The sequence below is a fragment of the Sminthopsis crassicaudata genome, chromosome X, assembly GCF_048593235.1.
Source record: "Sminthopsis crassicaudata isolate SCR6 chromosome X, ASM4859323v1, whole genome shotgun sequence".
NCBI lineage: Eukaryota > Metazoa > Chordata > Mammalia > Dasyuromorphia > Dasyuridae > Sminthopsis > Sminthopsis crassicaudata.
The window spans coordinates 24,232,483-24,255,312 of NC_133623.1; the positions used below are offsets into that span (position 1 = coordinate 24,232,483).

At 35.0% G+C, this 22,830-nt stretch overlaps 1 protein-coding gene across 5 annotated transcripts in view; it reads left to right on the plus strand.

Moving 5' to 3' along the window:
• BRWD3 (bromodomain and WD repeat domain containing 3) overlaps positions 1 to 21,879 on the plus strand; it is a 120,896-nt gene extending 99,017 nt beyond the window's left edge. The window contains exons 32-40 of one of the 5 annotated variants that reach the window (XM_074277273.1): positions 57 to 182; positions 277 to 376; positions 1,630 to 1,686; positions 2,231 to 2,368; positions 4,532 to 4,684; positions 5,452 to 5,615; positions 12,293 to 12,390; positions 12,982 to 13,137; positions 14,668 to 21,879. In XM_074277273.1, the coding sequence (XP_074133374.1) occupies positions 57 to 182; positions 277 to 376; positions 1,630 to 1,686; positions 2,231 to 2,368; positions 4,532 to 4,684; positions 5,452 to 5,615; positions 12,293 to 12,390; positions 12,982 to 13,137; positions 14,668 to 15,401 (1,726 nt within the window). In that variant the 3' untranslated portion in view covers positions 15,402 to 21,879. The remainder of the gene's footprint in view (positions 1 to 56; positions 183 to 276; positions 377 to 1,629; positions 1,687 to 2,230; positions 2,369 to 4,531; positions 4,685 to 5,451; positions 5,616 to 12,292; positions 12,391 to 12,981; positions 13,138 to 14,667) is intronic. The other 4 variants (XM_074277275.1, XM_074277277.1, XM_074277278.1 and 1 more) reach the window with 4 other exon arrangements.
• The last annotated feature ends 951 nt before the right edge of the window (positions 21,880 to 22,830 follow it).

Genomic DNA, 22,830 nt, shown 5'->3' on the forward strand with positions numbered 1-22,830 from the left:
GTTAATGCTTATGTACTTATCCTTGGCACCTGACAGATAACTTTTCCTTTTTTCAGGAGAATATCGGCTTTGATGTGGGAGGTACGATATATTGAGCATAATGCCAGGACTTTTAATGAGCCAAACAGTCCTATAGTTAAAGCAGCCAAAGTTGTAACTGATGTTTTACTTCGCTTTATTGGGTAAGAGAATAATTTGATTTTTCATAGGGATAAACTTTTTTAAATTCTAAAAGTTGTCAAGAGCCAAAATTTGATTTGCTCATGTGTTTTGCAGTGATCAGAGTTGTACTGATATTCTGTCCACGTATAACAAAGTTAAGGCAGAAGATTTTATAAGCACTGAGGAAGATGGGGACCAGGACTGTAGCAATGAGGTAAGAATGTAAGAAAAAATGAATGATTCTGAATATTCAAAAAGGGTGTGTTTTAATTGGCTGTGAGCAATTTGATCAGCATCTGCATCTTTTTAAAATTAAAAATTCTGTCCCCTATCTTTTGTAGGGACATTCTAAAGTTGCTAGTGTTAAAGTATAGGTCACCTGTTATCCACTTCTTATTTAAGAAGCTTCAGTAATGAAGAATCAGTATTTCAGATTTTAAGGTTTTGAAAGAAATCATTTAATGTTTCTTATTATTTATTTGATAGAACATTGGTTAATTTAATTGAAATATGTATGAAGTGTATTCTAAGCTTAGTTTTGAGTTAATTCAAGTTTTTTGCTTGATGAGATATCTTCATTTGCCTTCATGAACATCATTTACAGTATTCTTGGCAAATATAGGAGGATGGAAAATGTAATTGTATTACTGTAGTGAGTTAGAGTTTGTTCTTTAAATCAGGAAAACACAGAAAATCCCATATGGTTTTTTATTACCATGAATCACGCAAATTATCCGTTTCATAATCTGGCATTTTGTTTTTCACCTAGCACTTGCCTCAGGGTTAGGATATAGCAACAATTCTCTTCCAGCTAATGTGGCACCGAATGTAACTCCGAAATGAATTAGGATAAATTCAACATTCGCATATCTATAAGGGATTTATGCTGCTTTCAGTTGATTTATGCCTTGGTTTTGAATTACTAGCATTTAGAAGGTTATTTCCATCCTCCTTGGGCATTTGACCCTCATTTTCAGGGGCTGCCAGTATGTGCAGCCCCAAGTTATTTAAGCCTTTTTGTTTTTGTAACAGCTATGTTTCCTATAGTACAACCACAAATTATAGCACGTGCTTCTCCACATTCATGTTTTAGTGTAGGGTTTTTTCCTTTTTAAATGAAACTAGATTTCTTAAAGCATTGAGATCAGCCAGTCACTAATTATGTGTATGTGTGTCAGCATGCACGTATATGCAATATTGTAAACATTTTGTTTATTTGTTCTTTTTGACTAGCTAGCAAGCAATCAGTCCTAGTAATTGTCTCTGGCATTGCCACTCAGATTGAAGGAGGAAGAGGAGGGGAAGAAAGCCTTTTTAGTACCTCCTGAAGCTTTCATTTTGTTGTTGTCACCAAGGAAGGAGCCCTCTGAGAAATCTGAGGACTGTTTTGGCTATTTTTGGTGGAAAATTAATTATTCAAGTAGTTTTTAAAATTCACTATAATGTTTTTCTTTTTTTAAATTCTAGGCGGTACAAGTGCCAGATGTAGATTCTGATGGTCCTGGAACATCCTCTGGAATAACAGTAAGTAAAGGAGCCTACTGCTGAGAAGAAAATACCTTTTCCAAGATTTTCCATACTAGTATATTTATAACTTTCTTTAAGGTCCATTTTCCTTTGTAAAGCACAGGGGATTCATAAAAAGGATACTGTTAAGTGAAATTTGTATATCCCCACAATGGATTGATTCAGTAAGAAGAGTAAATGTTGTTCTAAGTGTTAGAATGGAAAACTTGAGTTGCCAGAATGGATGGGGCCCTTGCAAGTGTGCATTTTTTTTTTAACCTTTTGGAGATTCCAAAGGCTAAAATAGTTATTAGGTTAGAATTTTCATGAAGTATATTCTTAAAAAACCCACTTAACCTCCATTTTAAGAGGAGAACATTTTATTATACAGTTAGACTTACTTAAGATAGCTGCTTGAATATCAATTTTAAAAACTAGGAAAAACATTTTTTAAAGGAACATCATTTTTCAGAAAGTTTTAGGTATTCCACCTAATATGTAGAAATCCCTTTTACCTGCTCCAAGCTTAGCTTTTAAATGCAGTTTCCCATAAAACTTGTAGGTAAGATGCCCACCCAAAACTTCCATTCAAGCAACTCCTGTTGAATGGGTAAAACAGTGTAAAGAACTTTTGAGCCTCATTTATGAACGTGAAGACTCTGAGCACTTTCGACAACCAGTCGATCAATTGTCTTACCCGGTAAGTGTGTGCTACCTTCAGTGAAAACCAGCATTGTCTTGCTACGTACAGGAAGTTTCAATTCAGCGTTGCTAATGCCATTGACTTGTGGGATGCCTGTGCATGCTAATTTGAAAAATTATATTCTGCACTCTGAGACTCAAATCCTTTTGTTCCTCTTTTCTGTTTTTTATCTTGGTCATCCATTTTTCTTTTATAGCTTTTTCATATATATATATAAAATTACAGTAGAGTTAACACATTGTATACATTCAGTGGATAAGTGCACAAAATATTCCACTTTGACTTAATTCTTATTGGATCTTTTTACTTGGTGTAATCCCTAAAATAGTCAAGGAAACAATAACACTACTTTTATTTTAGCAGGGAGAGACCATACAGGAAACGATCATTAGAATATATTTCCAATATTATTTGTATTAGATTTTTAAAAAGCAGTCTGGTGCAGTCTGTGGACCCCTTTTCAGAATAATGTTTCTAAATGCATAAAAACATATGTAAGATTACAAAGGTAACCACTTATTTTAAAATATTTAAGGAAATATTTTAAAGAGCAAATCCATGGATCTCTCCTGGATCAGACCCAGCTGTGAATTCATCACTCCCAAGATGTCTTCTATCCACATGTTTTTGTTTTTGTTTTTGAAAGAAACCTTTTCGTTTAGGGAAGGCATTTGCAAATAGCAATTGATACATCTCAATCTTTGTTTTTTTGAAAGATTGATAGGTTTTATCTTTTTCTGGGATAATTTCACAGAATAATTAGGAAGGGAAATTTCAGGATTATTCATACTAACATAGTATTCTTATTTGGAAACTCTTGCATTATTGGCATTTAATATTTTTGTAATAGCATTCTGGGTACATAGTATGTGCTCTATGTTCTCCTAGGGCAAGCAGCAGCAAGGAAGAGAACTGCTGAAATACATTGTAGCATTTGCATCAAAAGAATCTCTTCTCCCTATGGTACAGGCTCAGTAGCTACTTAAAAAACCAACTTAAAAAAAATAATTGATTTTTATTCCCCGTATTACAGTAAACCTTTTTTCTAATTTGACAAAAGTGTCCAACAGCTTTTCTGTCCTTTTTCTTTCTTTGCCATTTAAACAAAATTGCACAGAAAAGGTTACAAGCCATTTATGTAATGGATTTCTACTTTCAAGTTTCTCTTGTCCATTTCCACAAGGCATTTGTTTGTTGAGAGGCGCTAAGGTCAGACTGATCAAGCATTTACCTGCTCAACACCTTCCTTGATAAGCTCTGCATTATGATTTTTCAGTCATCACATTTTGACATTTGGATTTTGGATTGTGAATTGATTGTCTAAAAGCCATTCTGAATAGATATTAGCTTTTTAGAAAATGACTTAAACAAAAGCTCTGTATCTGGGTTCTTTGAATCCCTCATTTGAAGATGAGGAAATTTTTTTCTTTGAAGAGGATTTTTTTTTAAATTTCTGTTCTTTGATTTCTTTTCAGAGAATATGCTGGTTTTATTGTCTCATAATTCTGCATGGATAGAGAGAAATTTCATTTTGACTCTTTATCAGTAAAGGTTTTTTTTTTTTTAACCCTATGTTGGCATATAGGTCTAGTTATTTATATTAGAATGAAAGTTCAAGGTGAAACAATTAGAGAATATTTTCCTTGAAAATCTTCCAATCAAATTCTGAACCATTGTGATAACCCTATACACAGGAGGAGTTTGTGATATGAGTCTAGATTCCTGAAAATATTTAGTTCTAACACTCCATTCTTTTTGTGGTTGGGAGGGCTCAGGGTTGGTTGTCAAGAGAACCTTTTTCTGCTCTGGAGACTGTTCAGGGTTGGAGCAAAGGAAATTCAACTTTTTTTAATGATTGATCTTCTCTATTGTATCCTTGCATAGCCATGTGTTTTTGCAGAATGGAAATAGGAGCTAAGGTCCCTTCTTAGCTTATTTTCACTTCTAAGAGTTTTAGTGGCATCAGACATCCCTACTTTGTGATATAGTTGTTTTGGTTTTTGAAAGGTTGGGAAGCCTAGGGTGGTTTGGGTGGTACTTTCTAAAGCATAATGGAGGTAATAGAGTTACTCGTTATACTAAGCAAGCCTCTCTCTTCTTGTATGTTGTTGAACACTGTTGCCAAGATTTAGATATGATAACATACATTAATACTTTTAGGATTATCAAGATATTATAGACACTCCTATGGACTTCAGCACTGTGAAAGAAACTTTGGAAGCAGGAAACTATGCCAGTCCTTTGGAATTTTATAAGGATGTTCGCCTAATATTCACCAACTCAAAAGCTTATACTCCTAATAAAAAGTCAAGGGTATGAGTATTCTTCATGGAATAATTATTTTAACCATTTTGTTAAAAAAAATTCCTTGAACCTCATCTAGGCAACCAGTCATTTGTATTAAACAGTTATCTTTGATCAATTTATAAATAGTTTAAAAAGGTGCTACTATGAATACAATAGTTTAGTCGCTTAAAATATCTCTACTAAAACCTGGGTTTAATAATAAGCATGCATGTTACACACCAAGGTACTTTTGTATATAAGCTATACTGAATTAACTTGTCTTCCTTTCACTTGCTGCCTATTCATGTTTGCATATTTTACCTCAGGCTATCAGAGAAAGGTCAAGACAATAGTAAGTAGTAAGTGAAGAATTAGGCCAGTGTTAATTTTTTGATAACTATTGTTTGCGAGAAAGGTGGTTGGTATTGTGGAGATGGCATAAGCAAAATATTTTTATGATTTGTAGATTGAACAGTCTTTGGAACTTTTAATATTTTAACTGCATTCAGCATTTCCCAATACCCTGTCTGAAATGAAATTTAGCAAGAGCAAAATAGGCAGTTTATATATAGTCTCCACTGGTACCACATTTATATTGAGTCAGTTCTCAACAATGGTTTTTCTCACCAAATTGTCATATATAAATGAGTTCTACTATAGTTAATTCATCATTTCGGTGAGTGAAATTTCAGGACTGTTGAATATAAGTTTTGTTTGGAATGATGATACAGATGTTACTATGCATTTTCTTAGTCTATTTTTTAATAGAACTAAGTTATGTTTCCTGGTTTCAGATCTACAGCATGACTCTTCGCTTATCTGCCTTATTTGAAAATCATATTAAAAATATAATCTCTGATTATAAATCTACCATCCAGTGTCAGAAGAGGAAACAGCCCCCGTACAGAAAACGGATCCGAAGCAGCAGTAGTTCACCAAATAGTAGCAGAGCATCAAGGTAATTGTACTCTTGTTTTTCCATTTCATTAATGACCCCTTTTATACTTAGACCAAACTCTCCAATAATTTTGCTGTCCTTCGCTCCTTCTTTGCCCAGCTTCTTAATGTCTTTTACTCCACATGTTCACTCTAGGGTTTTTTTTCTCTTGTGTGCTGTCACCATCATCCTCAATCATCAAATTATATCATTATTATTAACATCATCATCGTTTTGGAAGTCTCTTCTTTAATGTGACAGTAGTTTTGAGGGATAAAAGGAGCATTGTTTTGTTCATGGTTCCCAGTGTTTGGTCTGTTAGTAGATAACTGACCTGGGAATTATGAGACCTGGGATGTCCATTGAACTCTTTATCAATGTGTGATCAGGAGCAAGTCATTGATCATGCGTTTTTCATTGTATCTCACATATTTATTGTGTAAATTAAATAGATCATCTCTATAAAAACACCGAGTTTAAAATGAACAATAAGCCCAAAGTAGGAGGGGAATAATGCATTAGAAATGTTTATAGTGCAGTGCAGAAGAAGCCTATGGAGACCACAGGCCTGTAATATTCAATAATAATTTAACATGAAATTATAATTATTTCTTTGCTCATCCTTAGGATGCAAGGAGAACTTAAATATGAAAAGGTACAATGGATAAGAAGTGTATTGTGGTGGCAAGAATTGCTCTCTTTGCCCCATTCTGCCAGTGTGACTCTCACCACTTAGCATTACACACCAGAAGTGTGTGAAATGTTTAACACAATTAGAAAGCTACAATACTCCATAAGTAATGCTCATTTGTCATTTTCAAATTTCACATGCAGCTACAGAAGTCAGTTTTTTATTTGAATTCTATACCCAGATTCCAGGTGACTTTCCTAAGATTTAGTTACAGAGAAGGTGTCTACCTGATTTGGGCAGAATTTCATCCTATGAGAATCCCTTTTACTAATAACACCAAAAATTCCTTTGCCTAGTTCTGACTTTCATAGCAAGTATAAAAAGTGACTAACCATAAACAATTATTTAATAATCATTAGTCAGTAGTTTAATCCCACACATCGGTTGCATTGGTGGTGTCCAATTATGGTGACTTTCTCTTATATAGGTAGGGATATTCTATTTTACTCTAAAAATAATTACTTAATCAGATCCAAGCTATTTTTCCTGCCAAAATGTATTTTGTGAATTTGTTCTGGGACAGGGTTTGGGGCTGAAAATGATGTCTTTTCCAACTTTTTCAATCGTTTTCAGTCAACAGAAATTCACTTCATTCTCCGATGCAATTTTGTCATCAAAACTGTCCTTTTCTCACGTGTGGTCATCCTCTCCATTATTTGTTTGATCAGAAACCCTTCCCCCTATCTGTAGTTTAGAAAGATAATTTCTTACTTACTTTTTTTTTATTTTAATAAATCATCTTCCCCGGTGTATGTCTGTCGTGTAATTATTAATGTAGTCTTAGCTTTTGCCAGAATCTCTGTTTTCCCAACAAATTTTGTCATATGATGTATGACAATCTATGCCCAATGTATGGAATCTATAGGTTTATCAATCCCTAGACTACTAGGTTCATTTGATTCTCTGCCTTTCTTATCTCTTTACGACTTACTGTAGTATACTACTCATGTGTTTTATAATTTGATCTGCTTTGCACTTCTCCCCACCCCCATTTTTTCTCTTATAAGTCTGGACTTTTTATTCTTCCAGGTCTATTATCTTAATTTTTATATAGTTTTAGTAATCCTTTGATTATGTAATTGGTATGGGACTGAATAAGTAGAACAATTTAGGCCATGTGGTCAAAATTTATTTTATATATTTTTATATATATATATGTATGTATGTATATATATGTATGTATGTATATATATATGTATATGTGTATATATATGTATGTATATATATATATATATATGTATATATGTATATATGTATATATGTATATTATATTGACATGGTGTCTACCCCTGACCAATTAATGTCTCTAGTTTGTTTTGTCATAAATAGTTAGCATTCATATTATTATAACACATCAAGATTTGTAAAAACTCAGTAAACATCTCGTTTGAACCTTACAATACCCTTGTGTTATTTGGATATTATCCTCATCTTATCGTTGAAGAAACTGAAATTAACAGGCTAAATGACTTGCCCAGGATCAAACAAGTAGCAGCAGGTCTTTCTTTGGTCGATTTTTGATTCAAGTCTTCCTGACTTCAGGTGAAGTGCTGTATCCATACACCATGCCACCCTGCTGCCTCTGTTAAATTCATGACTTTGCATGGAGGCTCACAAGGTTTTATACATTGCAGTTATTTTAAATGGAATTTTTCTTTTTTTCTCTTCCTGTTGTATTTTAGTTAAATTACTTGGACTCTTCATTTATGTTTTAGTATATAGTTTTCAAATAGGCTTGCCAGTGTTCCATTGTCTTTATAACATATAGAATACTATGATTAATGTGGGTTTATTTTACATCCTGCAAATTTGTAAGTTATTGTTTCAGTTGATTTTTAGTTTGTTTAGAATCTAGGGTTTTCTGAGTAAACCATTGTGTCATCTGCAGAAAGCTATTTGTCTATGTTTATTCTCTGTTTCTTTTTCTCATAATGAAAGCATTTTAAGCTTCAAATAAAATAGCACTGGTAATAATTGGCATCTTGATCTTATTGGGAAAGACTCGATTTTATTCCCATTGTATATAATTAAAGAAAGATCCTATTATTGCTGTACCATGTTTTATTTTTCATAGGAATGAGTGTTGTATCTTGTATATTACTGTAATAGAATTTTTGTTCTTGTTATTAATATTATTAATATCTTTACACAGTACCTTTAACATAGTAAACATTTAGTAAATGCTTGTTTCCATTTTTTTTCTTTATTTACTTTTCTCACTATTAAACCAACCCTAAGTTCTTGGTATGAATCCAAACTGGTCATTGTGTATAATCTTTGTGACATTTTGTTATAGCACCCTTAGTATTTTATTTAAAATTTTTCATCTGTATTCATTATGGATATTTGTGTAGAATGTTCTCTATTTTGACTGCCTTTGGTTAAGATATCAAATCTTTTTTGGTATTTCCTCTTAAATTAAAAAAAAATTATGGATAATAACAGATATTTTTTCATAACCCTACTGCTCTGTAGTGCACACATGCTGTGTGCTGCCATGCGGCCCCCCTCCCCCCAATTTAAAAATAAACAGCGCAACAGAAAAACCAATAAGAACCAACAGCAGTAGCAACTCCTGATACTTACACAGTGGTGGTTTTGCCTTCCATTTTGTTAATATCTTTGATCTTCAAGATTGCTATTTTGGTATCTAATTAGGCTTTTAAAATTTGTTCATTTTTCTAGTGTTATTTTCTCTTTTTGTGTCTCATTTGTTAAGCTATTCTTTTTCTTTTCTATTGATGAAAGCATTAAGAGAGAGAAAATTTCCTCTAAGGAATGTCTTGACCATAACTCAACAATTTTGTTACATACTCATTATCTTTTTTTTCAGCATTTGTTTGTGAGATTATTATCCTGTAACACGTGGTCAGTTTTATAAAGGTTCCATGCACAGCTAATCTATGTATGTTCTTTTTTATTCCAATGCAGAGATGACCAGAGTATTGTCACATCTACCTCTTAGAAAATTCTATTCAGGCTTTTTTTGGGCACACTAGGGCAGCAACAGAATTAATTTAAGTTGAAAAGCATATGTTAAGTTTATTTTCTTAATTGTCTTGTCTGAGATCATGATTGTACCTTTGCCTTTTTAAAAGTTTTATCTGAAACATGAACTTTTCCCCCTTATTTTAATTTTTTGTGCATCTTTGAAGTGTGTTTCATGCAAACAACATTGTTGGATGCTGTTTTGTGATCTTTTCTTTTTCTTTTTTATGGGTGAGGTCATCTCATTCACAGAATTATGAAATACATATTTCCCTTCCATCCTCTTTTTATTTTTTTTGTGTCACTCCTTTATAAAGAAGAGGCTAGAGATTGAGATGTGTACTCAACGCCAGAGCTTTCTTTAGCCTTCTGCTCTCTCTACTTGCCTCTCTACAGAACCCACTCACATAATCTTGTTCTTTATTTTAAAATCTCCTTACGTGATGTATTCCTGAAAAAAGCTTTTTTGGCTTAGAACTAGTTCTTCCTCTAATTTTCTTTTTTGCTCCCTGTTCTGCTTTTTCTCTGTTGTTTGAAATGTATTCCCACATCCAACTGTGGATCTAAGTATGTTCTTTATCATTTCAAGTGTCACCTGTTCTCTTATCCCTTCCTTCTTGACTGTACATTTTCCCACTAGCATACACCAATTATTTGAGATAATTTCCCAGCTCTTGTATTTTCTTCTCCTGTGTATTCCATTTCCCCTCCCTTTCCTTTCTTCTTTTAAGATCCTGAAAACATAGAAAAATGGTCCCATGTCTTAATAAATTTTCTCTACAAATATTAGATATATTAGGTTTCTGAGGGGGCATGTGCAGTATCTTCCCATATTCAAATTTTAATTGCTAATAATTGCTTATTCTCTTTTGACTGCTTGTGCATATCAAGAGTTTCTAGTCAGTTTGGGTTTTTTTTTTTTTTTTAATCTGACATGGCTAGAAAATCTGTTTTATTAAAGATCCATTTCCCTCTTTATAGGATTACATTTAGGCCTTCTAGGTAAAGTTAATTTTTCGTCATAAACCTGCCTCTTATATTCCAGGCTTTCTTCTCTTTCATAATGGTTGCTACTACATGGTACATGGTCTTGACTGTAACTCCTTGTAATTGACTTTTTTCTTTCTGGATGTTTGCAGTAATTTTTCTTTGAGCTGTCATTGGGTTTTGACTGATGTTCCTAGAAAGTTTCATTTTGAAGTTTTTTATAAGAAAATGATTGACTGCTGGGTTCTTTCTGTCTTCTTTTAAGGTTTCTCTTTGGTTTTAAGTCTTTTTTTCAAAGAGCAACTTTTTCTTCTTTTCCAACTTTCTAGTTGAGAAAAAAATAAAATCCACATTAAAAAGATGTATAGCAAAAAAAGATTCAGCATTGCTTATATTAAAAATATGTATCATTTTGCATTCTGAGTCCATCTTTCTGTCAAGAGGGTGGATAGAATGCTGAATCATCAGTTCCTCTCAAATTGTAATTGGACCTTATGGTATTGAAAATTTTACATCTTTGCCATATTGTTTTCGCTGTTATCTGCTGTTCACTTCAGTCCTTCATGTGTTCATACAAGTCTTCCCAGGTCTGTGTGAAATGATCTGTTCGTCATTTCTTCCAGCACAACAGTATTGTGTCACATTTGCTCAGGTGTTCCCTGATTTGTGCAGACCGCCTCTCCCTCTTCTTTCTTTGCCATTTCAAAAAGTTATACTTTTTTGGTATGTTCTTAGAGTTTGTTTTGCTTGGTATTAATTCTTATCCTCCCATCATTTCTCCCTTCTTGCTTTCCCTCAGTTGTTGTCTTTTTCCCTGTGTCTCAGTGTGCATTCTCTCCTTTGACTCGTGTAAATGAAGGTGGTGTTGCAATTATTAGAAGGGCCCTACCCCCTTTTTTCCTTGTTTTTTTTTTTCTTAGATACCTCTACATCTTGTTTGAGAGAGGATTTTCCTTCCCTTCCCTTCCTTTTCACCCCAGCCATCCCTTGTTTCCTCTTCCCGTCTCTTCCCTTGTCTTCTCTTAAGATTATGACATAATAAGACCTCTTATATATGTCTTATCTAAATAGACTCTCTTTGACCTCTGACAATAATAGGGTTTCGAGGGGTAACATAACATCTTCCCCTTATTTAAATATCAGCTGTTTATCCTTGTGTAATCTTTTATGATTGTTCATTTGTTTTTTTTTTTTTTTAATTTTTTTTTTTCTCTCTACTCCGTGGTCTCTTCAAGTGCCTGGAAGTTTTCAGTTTCATTAAAGGTTGTTTTCTTTTGTTCTCTTCCACACCCAAGATTATATAGTTTTAGCTAGATAAATGATTATTGACTATAATCTATCTTCTTCAAAACTCTGGTACATTGTATTCAAAATGCTCCACTGCTTCATAGTGGTGGTGCTAAATTGTATCTGGTCCTCAATACTTGAATTCTCTTTCTGTCTGCTTGCAGTATTGATTCTTTGACGTGGAAGCTCTAGATTGGGGCCATAATGTTCCTGGGAGATGTTTTTGGAAGTAAATTTTTCCCCCTTTCCTTTTTTTTGGGGGGGGGGGATAAGGGAGATTTTTTTGAGCTACTCCTGAGATTCTGAGATTTTTTTCTTCATGTTTTCTGGTTCAGTTGTCTTCAGTCACATTTTCTTGTATTTTTGTTCATTCCTTGGACTTTGTTTTTATATTTCTTATCAAATCCTCCTTGACTTCTGTTTGGTCTTTTTCTGGTTTTTAGAGTTTTTGCTGAATGCAGGATTTATCCCCTTTTGGTAAAGTATCACATGATTGAAATAGGGAAAGTGTCATGTAAATGTTAGCTATTATTATTACTTTGTTTATTACTGGCATCTGTTAAAAATTCAATAAAATTTGGAGGAATAAATAAATAAAATAAATAAATAATAAATAAAATTTGCTAATGTCTTGTTATTTGGGATGGCTTGTAAATGACCTCATCATAAAAATGTCTTCTTTCATATTGTTAAATTGGTTTCTAACATAGAACATCTACTTATGATTGAACATTCTTTCTTTTAGTCCAAAAGGGAAAAAGAAACAAGTGAAGACAGAGTCTCAAAGTGACCCAAATACCTCCCTCCCTGTGACCCGGACGAGCTCTTCTGTCTCATCTCATGGTAAACATGCTCATTTGTTTATTGCCTCTGTTAGACTCTGTCTTAAAAGTCCATTCTAGCCTGGAATCTACTGTCCTTTGTACCTCTGTTTTTGCCTCTGGCCTGTAGGAGCTCTGAATTAGTGGCCTTCAAACCTGAAATGCTTTGTTTTGTGTTAGCAAATGTGAGGCCAGCAAATGATTTAACTGCTGAACCCCAGTTATCCCTAGAAATGAAGCTTTCTGACTAGATCATATCTCTAGTCATTTGTGGTCCCACCCCCAAATCTGGGATTTTATGCAGACTGCATGATTTAAACTTAAGCACCATGTGTCTGTTGTTGTTATTATGGTCATATATATAGTTTGAACTCATTCTGAAACATGAAAAACTGAAATTGTGTTATGATGGGTGGGTATGGCTCCTTCAGTATGCTGTCATAGATCCCGTTGACCAAAAGCTCTGAGAACAAATTGATGTTCACTGTAATCGTAATCAAGTTTCAAACTCTGCCATTTTCAATTCTAACATAGTGCAGCTGAATGAGCCATATTTCAGGTCCTAAATTGAAGTATAGGTCTGTTATTCAATGCTTTCTCTTTGAAATTGAAGTTTCAGAGCCTGGTGATGAGCCTTGTGGAGATGTAATTTGTGAAGCCACTGAGGGACAAAGTTCTTCCAATCCAAATGTACAGAGCCAAAATGAAAATAGTGCTGCTCCAAGCAAAAGTACATCACCCCAGAGTAAAGTTACACCAGCTGAGACAGGTAGGACATAAATAATTTGATAATTTCTTCTTTAAATTGATGCCTTTCAATAGGATATAAGCTCTTCAAAAACAGGGATTCAGACTCTTTTTTTCCTTACTTCCTCCCTCTCTCCTTCTTTATTCTGGCTACATAGTTGTTTAATAAATACTTGTTGATAATTTAGTTTGATTGACTTCTACAGTCTTTTTATTTAAGTAATAGATAAGTCATTTAAGAACTATTATATTTAAAGTATAAAAACTAGATTTTTTTTTCTTTCTTTTTTTAAATAAGGGAATCTAAATTTATGGTGTTTCTCTTTAATTGCCAGCCTGAATAATTTGTATAAAGTATATAGTTGTCCTTTTTTTCATATTGAGCTACCTACAAGAGTTTGTTCTTACATGAGCACCTCAAATTCAACACATTCAAACCATAATTAATCTTTTTTCTTTCCCCCGCAACCTTAGCTTTTTCCTGCTTCTCCAGTTTCCACATATGTATTCTACAATGTAGCATCATTGGCCTTTTCGTTCTTCCTACCTTTTCTTTGACTCTTCTCGAATCTTCTTCCTGCTTCTAAAGCTTCTCTGGCTTCGTTTAAGACTGTTCACATTCTACCTTCTCCAGGAATGCTTTCCCCATTCTTTCTGAGATGACTCTTCTCTTCACACCATACAGATTTCTGGTGTACCGAGGCATGGAGCTTGAGGGCAGGACCTTCTTTTTTCCTTTTATTTGCATCCCCAAACTTTTTAACACAGTGCCGGCCAAGGAGTTATCATATAATACAGACTGATGCAGAAAAGAGCATGGTAGATGCTGCAGGGAGATGATTATCACATTGTCTCTATCTTGTTATAGGTTATAATTTATTAGTAAGACAAAAGAATGGTATTAGGGTGCTGCGTGGGATTGGGTAAAAAGGAAAAATTTCCTGATCCGATCAAGAATTGCACGGCAATGAGTTCTGAGAAAAAGGGTCATGTGATAAGAAATCTCTTAACAGGTACACGTAATCATTCATGTGCACACATACATACTCGCACTACCCCAAATTTCTCCCGTTTGGTCTTACTGAAGACTAGCTGATATATTTTTTCATGTTAACCTTTTGGGAAAGAGTAGTTTTGTTTTATTTACAGGCTTTAAATTAAGAGATTAATTCAATAAGGCCTTTGTAAATGGAAATTGAATCTTTAAAGTACTTTTTTTCCCCCCCAAAGAATTTTTCAACGACCATATATTTTTTTTCTTGGTTGTAAAAGCAAGATGAATTTAATATGTCTATTTACTATTAAGGTATATAAGATCCCTTGTATATTTCATTTTTTAAAATTTCCTTCCCCCCCCCCCCCCCTGCAATTAGGGTTAAGTGACTTGCCCAGGGTCACACGGCTAGGAAGTTTTAAGTAAGTGTCTGAGGCCAGACTTGAACTCTATCCACTGTGCTACCTAGCTGCCCCTCTTTCATTTCTTCTTAGCTCAGTTTTGAGCCATCTTTGCAAACTCCATCTTAACCTTTAAAAATCATCCCTCCTGTTTTAGATCAGTCCCTTGCTGAGCCCCTTACAAATGGTGATGGAGAACAGCACCAAAAAGGAGTGAAGCGAAAATTAATTATTACATCAGAAGATGATGAAAGCCATGATGAAGGACAGAATACAGACAGACAAGAGAGAGCACGTTCATCTTCATCAGAGAGTGGAGACTCTAATTCTAGTTCTGAAAGTTCGGGTTGCTCTGATACAGAATCCGATTCAAGTTCCAGAACGGACCGTGATTATGTAGAGGGAGACCATGACTACAGCAAAGTCATTCGTACCAGACCTAAAAGAAAGCTCAGGAAGAATCTTGCCAGTGGAAAGAGACCTTGGAAGAACAGAGGAAATGCAGAAAGAGGAAGATGGGGCAGATGGGGCCGGTGGAGCAGAGGAGGCAGAGGAAGAGGAAACAGAGGTCGTGGAAGTCGAGGAAGAGGAAATGGCGCAAGGGGGAGAGGAAGAGGAAGAGGAGGAATCTCAAGAGGAAGCTCTAGAGCCAAGCGTTTACGCGTCGCAGATGATGAATTTGACAACATGTTGTCAGTTCGATTTAGTAGACTGCCCCGAATTAAAACAAGAAACCAAGGCAGAAGAACTGTTTTGTATAATGATGATTCCGACAATGACAGCTTTGCTCCCGCTGAAGATCCATTGAATCTTGGTACATCCAGATCGGGCAGAGTACGTAAAATGACAGAGAAGGCCCGGGTCAGTCATCTCATGGGATGGAATTATTAGTAAATGAACATTTTAGATAAATTTTTAAAAATCACATCCCAATGGCCTTCTCCTACAGGGAACTTACCAGGCAAATCTACCAAGCAAATTGTGTGGGGACTTCCTGCTTCCTTCCAGTGGTGCTTTTTCATTATGCCAGTATATGTTTGTTTTGAGACTCGAGCTCTCCACACTTCAATTTTCCCTGCAAGCCTTACTCATTAGGCCTTAAATTAAAGAAATTCTGCTCCCCCCACACACTACATATTTACTATGTTAAAGGAGCTTCTGGCTTCTCTACAGTAGCATGACATTTTTATCACAAAAAGGAAATCGCCCTTTTTTTGGTTTTGTATTATAGAAATTACAGCACCTTCTTACAGAGTTTTTATATAGTTTGTTTTTTGTTTTGTTTTGTTTTTTACCATTTTGATTCCTATACACAGTAATAATGATAACTTTTGCACAATACACCAATCCTAAAAGGCAGCTATAAAATGTTTACAGTTTCTATATTGTAAGAAGGATCTGGATTATTTTAATCATCCCAGGCCAAACTTTCACAAATTGTACTGAGCTGAAGTATATTTATATGGCAGGTTTTGGGGGGGAGGAGGGGACCTGAGCGAGAAGGTGGGGAGCTGGGGGGGATCTTGATATGATTTTCATTGGTTCTTCATGTTTTAAAAGTGAGAAAAGGGTTGGTGCCTTGTAAATATGTAGCAAATCTTTGCTGTGGTGTGTCCTGATGTGTGCATTAACTTTATTAAAAAAAAATTACTTGAGAAGTATCAAAATCTAGACAAAAGGTGCCAAATGCAAAAGTTACTTGCATCTATTTTCTTTTTCTTATATTTTAATGCATTAGACATTGTGTAGCTAAAGGTTAAATGTCTGAAAAATTCCTCATCCGCACAGAGTGAGTTCTCTGAATACAGTAGCTCAGCTACCTCTCAAACTACAACTACTGGAAACCTAAAAGAAAATAGATGCAGTTCTGCATTACTAAGAAGAAATTAGAAGTAGCCAATCATTAGAAATGCTTTGCTCACAAATGATAAGCCAAAAGGTTGTCTACAATCCTATTGGCACTGACTTTAATAGCAGTAATTGTCAAAATTCCACAAGCCTTGTGTACTCTACCTTAGCTTATATTAGAACCTGTCTGTGTAAGTAGTATATTGGGCTGTTGTTTTCTATGTCTCTGCTACTACTTACTATTTAATAGATGTGGCTTTGGTTTTCATTCAGATCTTGAAACTTTTAACATCTAGTTTGCGCTGTGATGTCCTAACTGACTAATATTTGGGGTCAACTTTTGTAACTTCTGTTCATACTGTTAAAAAAAGGGCTCTTCTGTTACAGTCTTTTAGAAAAGGACCTGTTGTTGCACTCTATGCTGATGTTTTGAACGATGACTTCCCGGGACTAGGGAAAGACTTGAAAACTCTCGTGCTCATGATTACAGCAATAGAATTTACATATGGTGCCATAAGAAAGTTTGGGTCAAAAGACTTGTTTTATTTCTTGAATTTGAGACATTTATATTCACTGAGTAGCAGGTATTGATTGTGATGGAATGAAGAAAATCAGCTCTGATTCAGCTAGCAGTAGCAGATTTCTTGGACTTTACCATTACTTAACGGGATCAGCCTTGATACCGGTTGATTCATTCAGTCTTCTTAAATCAGTACTTAATTTCAAAGCTACCTACAAATCATTCCATGCTTTTGGATGCTTTAATTTTTGATAATTCCATCAAGAGTAAAGGAAGGGGTGTACACATCCACATTCATACACCATGCACATGCACACGCATGAAACTTTGGGCAAATGAAATGGAGGAGGACATCCTGGCCTGACATCCTTGAGCCTTTTTTGTTTTGTCATACAAATGATGTTTGGGCTTAACAGAAGTGTTATTGTGAAACGTTAATGGCACTAACTTTGCTTTTTGGTACGGTATATGTCACTGCTAACTTTCTGTTGTAGTTTTCTTCACTGATCCTAAACTCCATTCTAGGTGCAACTTCACTGCCACATTTTAATCATGGCATAAATTCAAGACTTCTTTTGCAATCTTGGTCTTCACGTGGATTTTTGCCTATGTGCACTATTTCAGTCACTCCTCTTTTATGTATTTGGAAGAGCTTGTGCTGTTCTTTTCCTGGACTTTCCAAGTGAGCAGTGCAACATGGATACTTCAGTTAGTATGCACACACTAATATATACCATCAGAGGTTCTTAGCATAAAACTCCTTTTTTACATTCCTTTATTCAGCTGTAGTAGAAATGCCATTTATGTTAATCTTAGTTAGTTTAAGCATTATTTATTTATTTCAAAAAGAGAAATCACGATTATTCCCCCAGACATTCTTCTTGATGTGAGATCGTTTTAATAAGGTGAAGTGTGTTTCTTTGAAGAGTTTAGTTTATGTCTTTTGAAATACTGTGAAGCTAATCGTGAAGCAGCATTTGGCTCAAGTGTGAGTCTTAATCTTCTGGGTTGGAATGGTAAGAACAAGACAGCAGCTTGTGCCAGAGCAAAGCAGTCTTTGTTGACTGCAAAACATCCGTTTGCATGCAGACCTTCTGGATGCATGAAAATAGCCTCAGTTTGGAGGAGTCTTTATGTTCATATCTGAATTTTTGTTTTCCAATTTAGATAGTATTTTTGAAAGTATCCTATAGGATGCTGTGTAGAATTTTTTTAAACTTTTCATTACCTTACCATTCCCATTTTTCTCAGAGCCCATTTGTTTAAAGAAGACTTTGGGCCCTAGGAAAAGTAAAGCAGGAGAGATTGAGAGAAGGGGAGGGGAGGGAATGGACATAAATTTTTTCATCCCTAGGAAAGACCACTTATTTTTAGCTCCAATAAGGTATTTATGTACACACGTCATGGCTTGGTCTTTATGTTGTAGATTATAAGTGGTATAGCGAAGATGTTAGCCAGCCTATGGGCTTCCATCATATTAATGGTTTTAAGAATCTAGCAATGAGTAAATTTAAAACAAAATGGTTTGTGTGTTTAGGTCTGGAGTGTGTATTTTTCAAGCAGTTAAGAACTGTTTTCCCCAAACCCCACCATCCTGGTTAGTTTTTGCAATTTTTTTATGCATTTGCATTTCCCCCAAATCTTCACACCTTATGTTAGACAGGAAAAGGAACTTATTCCATGGTTATCTAATTCTTGCACCTGTACTACTGTTCCTGACTTACCTCCTAGTCAATCCAATTGAGGTACGCATCAGATGCCTCTGTTGAACCTTAATCTACTGACCTTTTTATTTCTCTCTTTTTTTCTCTCCATTTTTTCCTTCCCTGAAGATCCAGCGTTTTCATGTTATTGCTCCCATCCATCCCGGAAGTATAAGTTAACTGCATGAATAGAAATCATGGAATTTGTTTTGTAAAACTGAGGTCCAAATTTGGAATTTTCTTTCCTCCCATCCCTCTCTCCCAAAGTACATTCAGAATTTAGTAGAAGTTGTTTCACTTCACACCTTATCCTACTACTACTACTACTACTACTACTACTACTACTACTACTACTACTTTTTCTTTCCTTTTTTAAAGTTTTCTTTCTATGGCTCACTTCACATGTAGCTTTATTGAAAATGAATGGTATGAATACCACTGCTGACATTGTTAAATTCAGTTCTTTTGAGCCTTTTCACAGGTGTATTATTCTGGCTTCGATGGTAAGTTGCAGGTGCCCCTTTGCTAGTTTTGCATATCTTGAGAATGAGTTCAGGCAGTTTTATCAACAGGTGCTCACTTAAAACTTTGGGAGTTTTGCACAATTTTTAAAACATCTCAAGTTAAATATAATTAGTCATTTGTTATTGGAATGTTAAATGATCATCACCGTTTTGATTTTTGAAATTTACACCATTTAGGAAAGATCACATTTTTTGATATTTAATATCCATTTTTTGACTGTTAATCAAGCAACATTTTATATCTGAAGAACTGTCGAAACCATATTGGAAATAGAATCTTGCAACATCTTTCCAAAGAATTTTTGCTTTGAAAAACATCCTGGGAGATTTTTCATTGCGCCCCCCCCCCCCCCCTTTTTAAAAAATTTTTTTTTATTTGACACGAAAGTGATTATTTTCATGTTACAAAATTATTTTTGATGCCAGTATAAAGATTAAAGCCATTTTTCCAGGTGCTACATTTATGCCATACAAGTGACACTCAGATCTCCCTAATATTTGTTTTTTTAATCTGTGTTGCTCGCTCTCTCTTCACCCCCCCCCCTTCTCTCCCCCTCTCTACCCCCTTCCCACCATCTTCTTGGTGTTCTCATGCCCAGTTTCTTTATTTCACTTTCTGTGATATAAAACTGCTACCTACATTAGCACAAGTCAGCAGGACTGGCAATTGTGTAAATAGAAATTCTCTACAGCTTAGAATTAAATAAGGTGTGTTTGTCTGCCTAACTATATACTCACTTGTTATTGTAACATTTAACTTAAACCTAGAGAAGGAGACCTTAATGGATTAAGAAGAGAATGATTAGTACTTTCTAGAAAGCAAAATTGAAGGATAGCAGACTCCTTAGAAATCTAGGTTGGGGAATATTTTTACCTTTCTGTATAAACAGACATTAGATATTAGGAGGTACTAAAAATTCGAATTCTTAACCAATAGTGTGTGGTGATGGCAATCAGGAAATGACTTTTTTTGTCCTATGTTTTGTCACTGTTCCTTTGTAAGCCCTTAAGTAGTATTTAACAGCACAGTGATCTGGTTCTTAGGGTCCATGTTTTGAGAAGGGAAATGACCCTGAAGTAATTGATACATTGTTTTATGGATAAAAGGGTCTATGAAACTAAAATTTTAGTGAGGAAGCCAAGCTAATGAGACTTCACTTTAAAAACAAAACAAAACTGGTTAAAGGAACACTTTCTTTAGAAACTCTTTGAGGGAAGAAATACTGGACTAACTCACTGCCAAAATGCACTTTTGCTACTTTATGCCTTAACTCATGGTTATGAGGAGAGTCTTGGTAGCAAAGCATTAAGAAGATGGCAGATAACACTGGGAATTTCTTACTGTAGGTCCAGATGGGAACTTGAATAGTTAGAAAAATGTCATTTCTTGGTGTTTACAATTTTTGGGGTTCTTTCTCTGCCATAGAATGTTTTTAAAATGTTTACCTGAGCGACATAAGGAGCCTCCTGCTATGTAAGAGAATGAAGGATTCTCCTTCACCTGGAAATAGTTACTGCTAACACTTTTGGGGTCACTTTTAGTGGTGGTAAATCTGATGTTTACACTTGAAATCTGGGCGGCTCGCTGTGATAAAATGTCAACCTTAGAAACTTTGGTCTTAACACTTTTTAAGTGTTTTAGACCTCAAGACTGAGATGTTTCAGACCCTCCTCTGGCTCACAACAAGATTTTCTAGCTGAGCCACAAAGCCCTGAAATTTTTGATTTTTTTTTTTTTTTTTTTTTGGGCAGAATTGCCTGCAGTCTTAACTGTAATATTTTAAGTGGTGCTTTACTAAAATGTGTGGGGAGGGCAAAGGGTGGAAAGTTTGTGGTGTTGGGCGGGATTGGGAGGGATAGAGGGGGGTGGGGGTGACCATGAGCCAGAAGCTGAAGGAGCTAACACTCTGTCAGCTAATAGGGACTTTTCAGCCTAGTTCCTTCCTTACCTTCTGTGTTTAGCCATGTACTTCCCTCCCAGTGCCCAGAACTTACTTCACTGGCTTCAAGATTATTTGGTTGGCCAAGGATCGAACTACACTTCTACGCATTTCCTTTCTTGTTATACAAAATTCAAGAAATAAACTGTTTTAAGAAATCTTAATCACCCATCTCTTTCTGGCACCCCCAGTGGCTATGACAATGGCCTTTGGCTGATATGATTGGGAGGGTTTGAAAAAAAAAAAAAAAGCTGTTTGGTTTTATTAGGTTAAAAACTCCCTTTGAAACATTTACAGAAACATTTTTCAAATTTCCTTAGGTCTTAAAATTTTTCCTATATTGTTTCTCATTAGGAAAAAATGATATTCTTTACAGCAGTATTGATTGGGCAAGATCACTTTGGACTTCATTTGTGTTTTTGTTTTTGTTTTTGGTTTGGTTTTTTGGTTTGTTTTTTTTTTTCCACTTGAGCTCAGAACAAAGTTTAAGTACTGTCTAACCTCTTAAAATTTTATGTGTTCCTGACAGTTTAAAGCAGGCCACCAAAAATGCACAAAAACAGATTGAACTAAGACATTTAGTTTGGGTGTTGATTTTCAAGGGATATTTATGCCCATATATTTACAGCCTCAATCTCAGGTCCCTTTAAATAAATATACTTCAGGGATTTTTAATGCCACCCAATGATGGCAGACCAAATGTAATATTTATATGCAATGAGCTGTTAGTGTTTGTATTATAAACATGTAAATCTGTAAATTTTGGGGGGAGTTCACTTATGTAATTTGAGATGTTATCGTTTTCCAGCTGTCTTAATAAAAAAGATAAAACTCTTGCTTTGGATTTGATTTTTGTATTGCTTGTTAAGTTGGCCAAGATAAATTTCTTTGCACAGTAGTCCCATTCAGTATCCCATTGGATTGACTTTACTTCCTGCAGAGTAGTCCCATTCAGTATCCCATTGGATTGACTTTACTTCCAGCAATTTCTCACTTTTTAAAAAAAATAATAATAGTTTTTATTTACCAGATATTTGCATGGGTAATTTTACAACATTGACAATTGCCAAAACTTTTTTTCCAATTTTTTTCCCTCCTTCCCCCCCTCCCCAGATGGCAGGTCGACCAATACATGTTAAATTGTTAGAGTGTAAATCAAATACAACACATGTATGCACAACCAAACAGCTGTTTCGCTGAACAAAAAGAATCGGACCTTGAAATAGTGTACCATTAGCCTGTGAAGGAAATCCAAAATGCAGGCGGACAAAAATAGAGAGATAGGGAATTCTATGTAGTGAGTGGTTCATAGTCATCTCCCAGAGTTCTTTTGCTGGGTGTAACTGGTTCAGTTCATTACTGCTCTATTGGAACTGATTTGGTTCATCTCATTGTTGGAGAGGGCCTCATCCATCCGAATTGATCATCATACAGTATTGTTGTTGAAGTATATAATGATCTTCTGGTCCTCCTCATTTCACTCAACATCAGTTCATGTGAGTCTCTCCAGGTCACTTTGTCTTTTCATCAAGATGTGCACTGAATTCTAAATGCTGAGTTGGCATATCATCTTCAAGGTCTCCCAGTTTTTAGAAAGCTGATTTCCACCAGGGTGGTTTTTGTGTTCTGTGGCACTTTTATTACTACATAAAATTAGGTGTTTTTTTTTTTTTTTTTTTTTTTTTTTTTTTTTTAAGCTAAGTACAACAAGAAAATACAGCACTGAGGTATTGTGCTGACAGGAGGAATGGGTAGAAGCTGAAGAGAGGGAGACTGAGGTTTGAC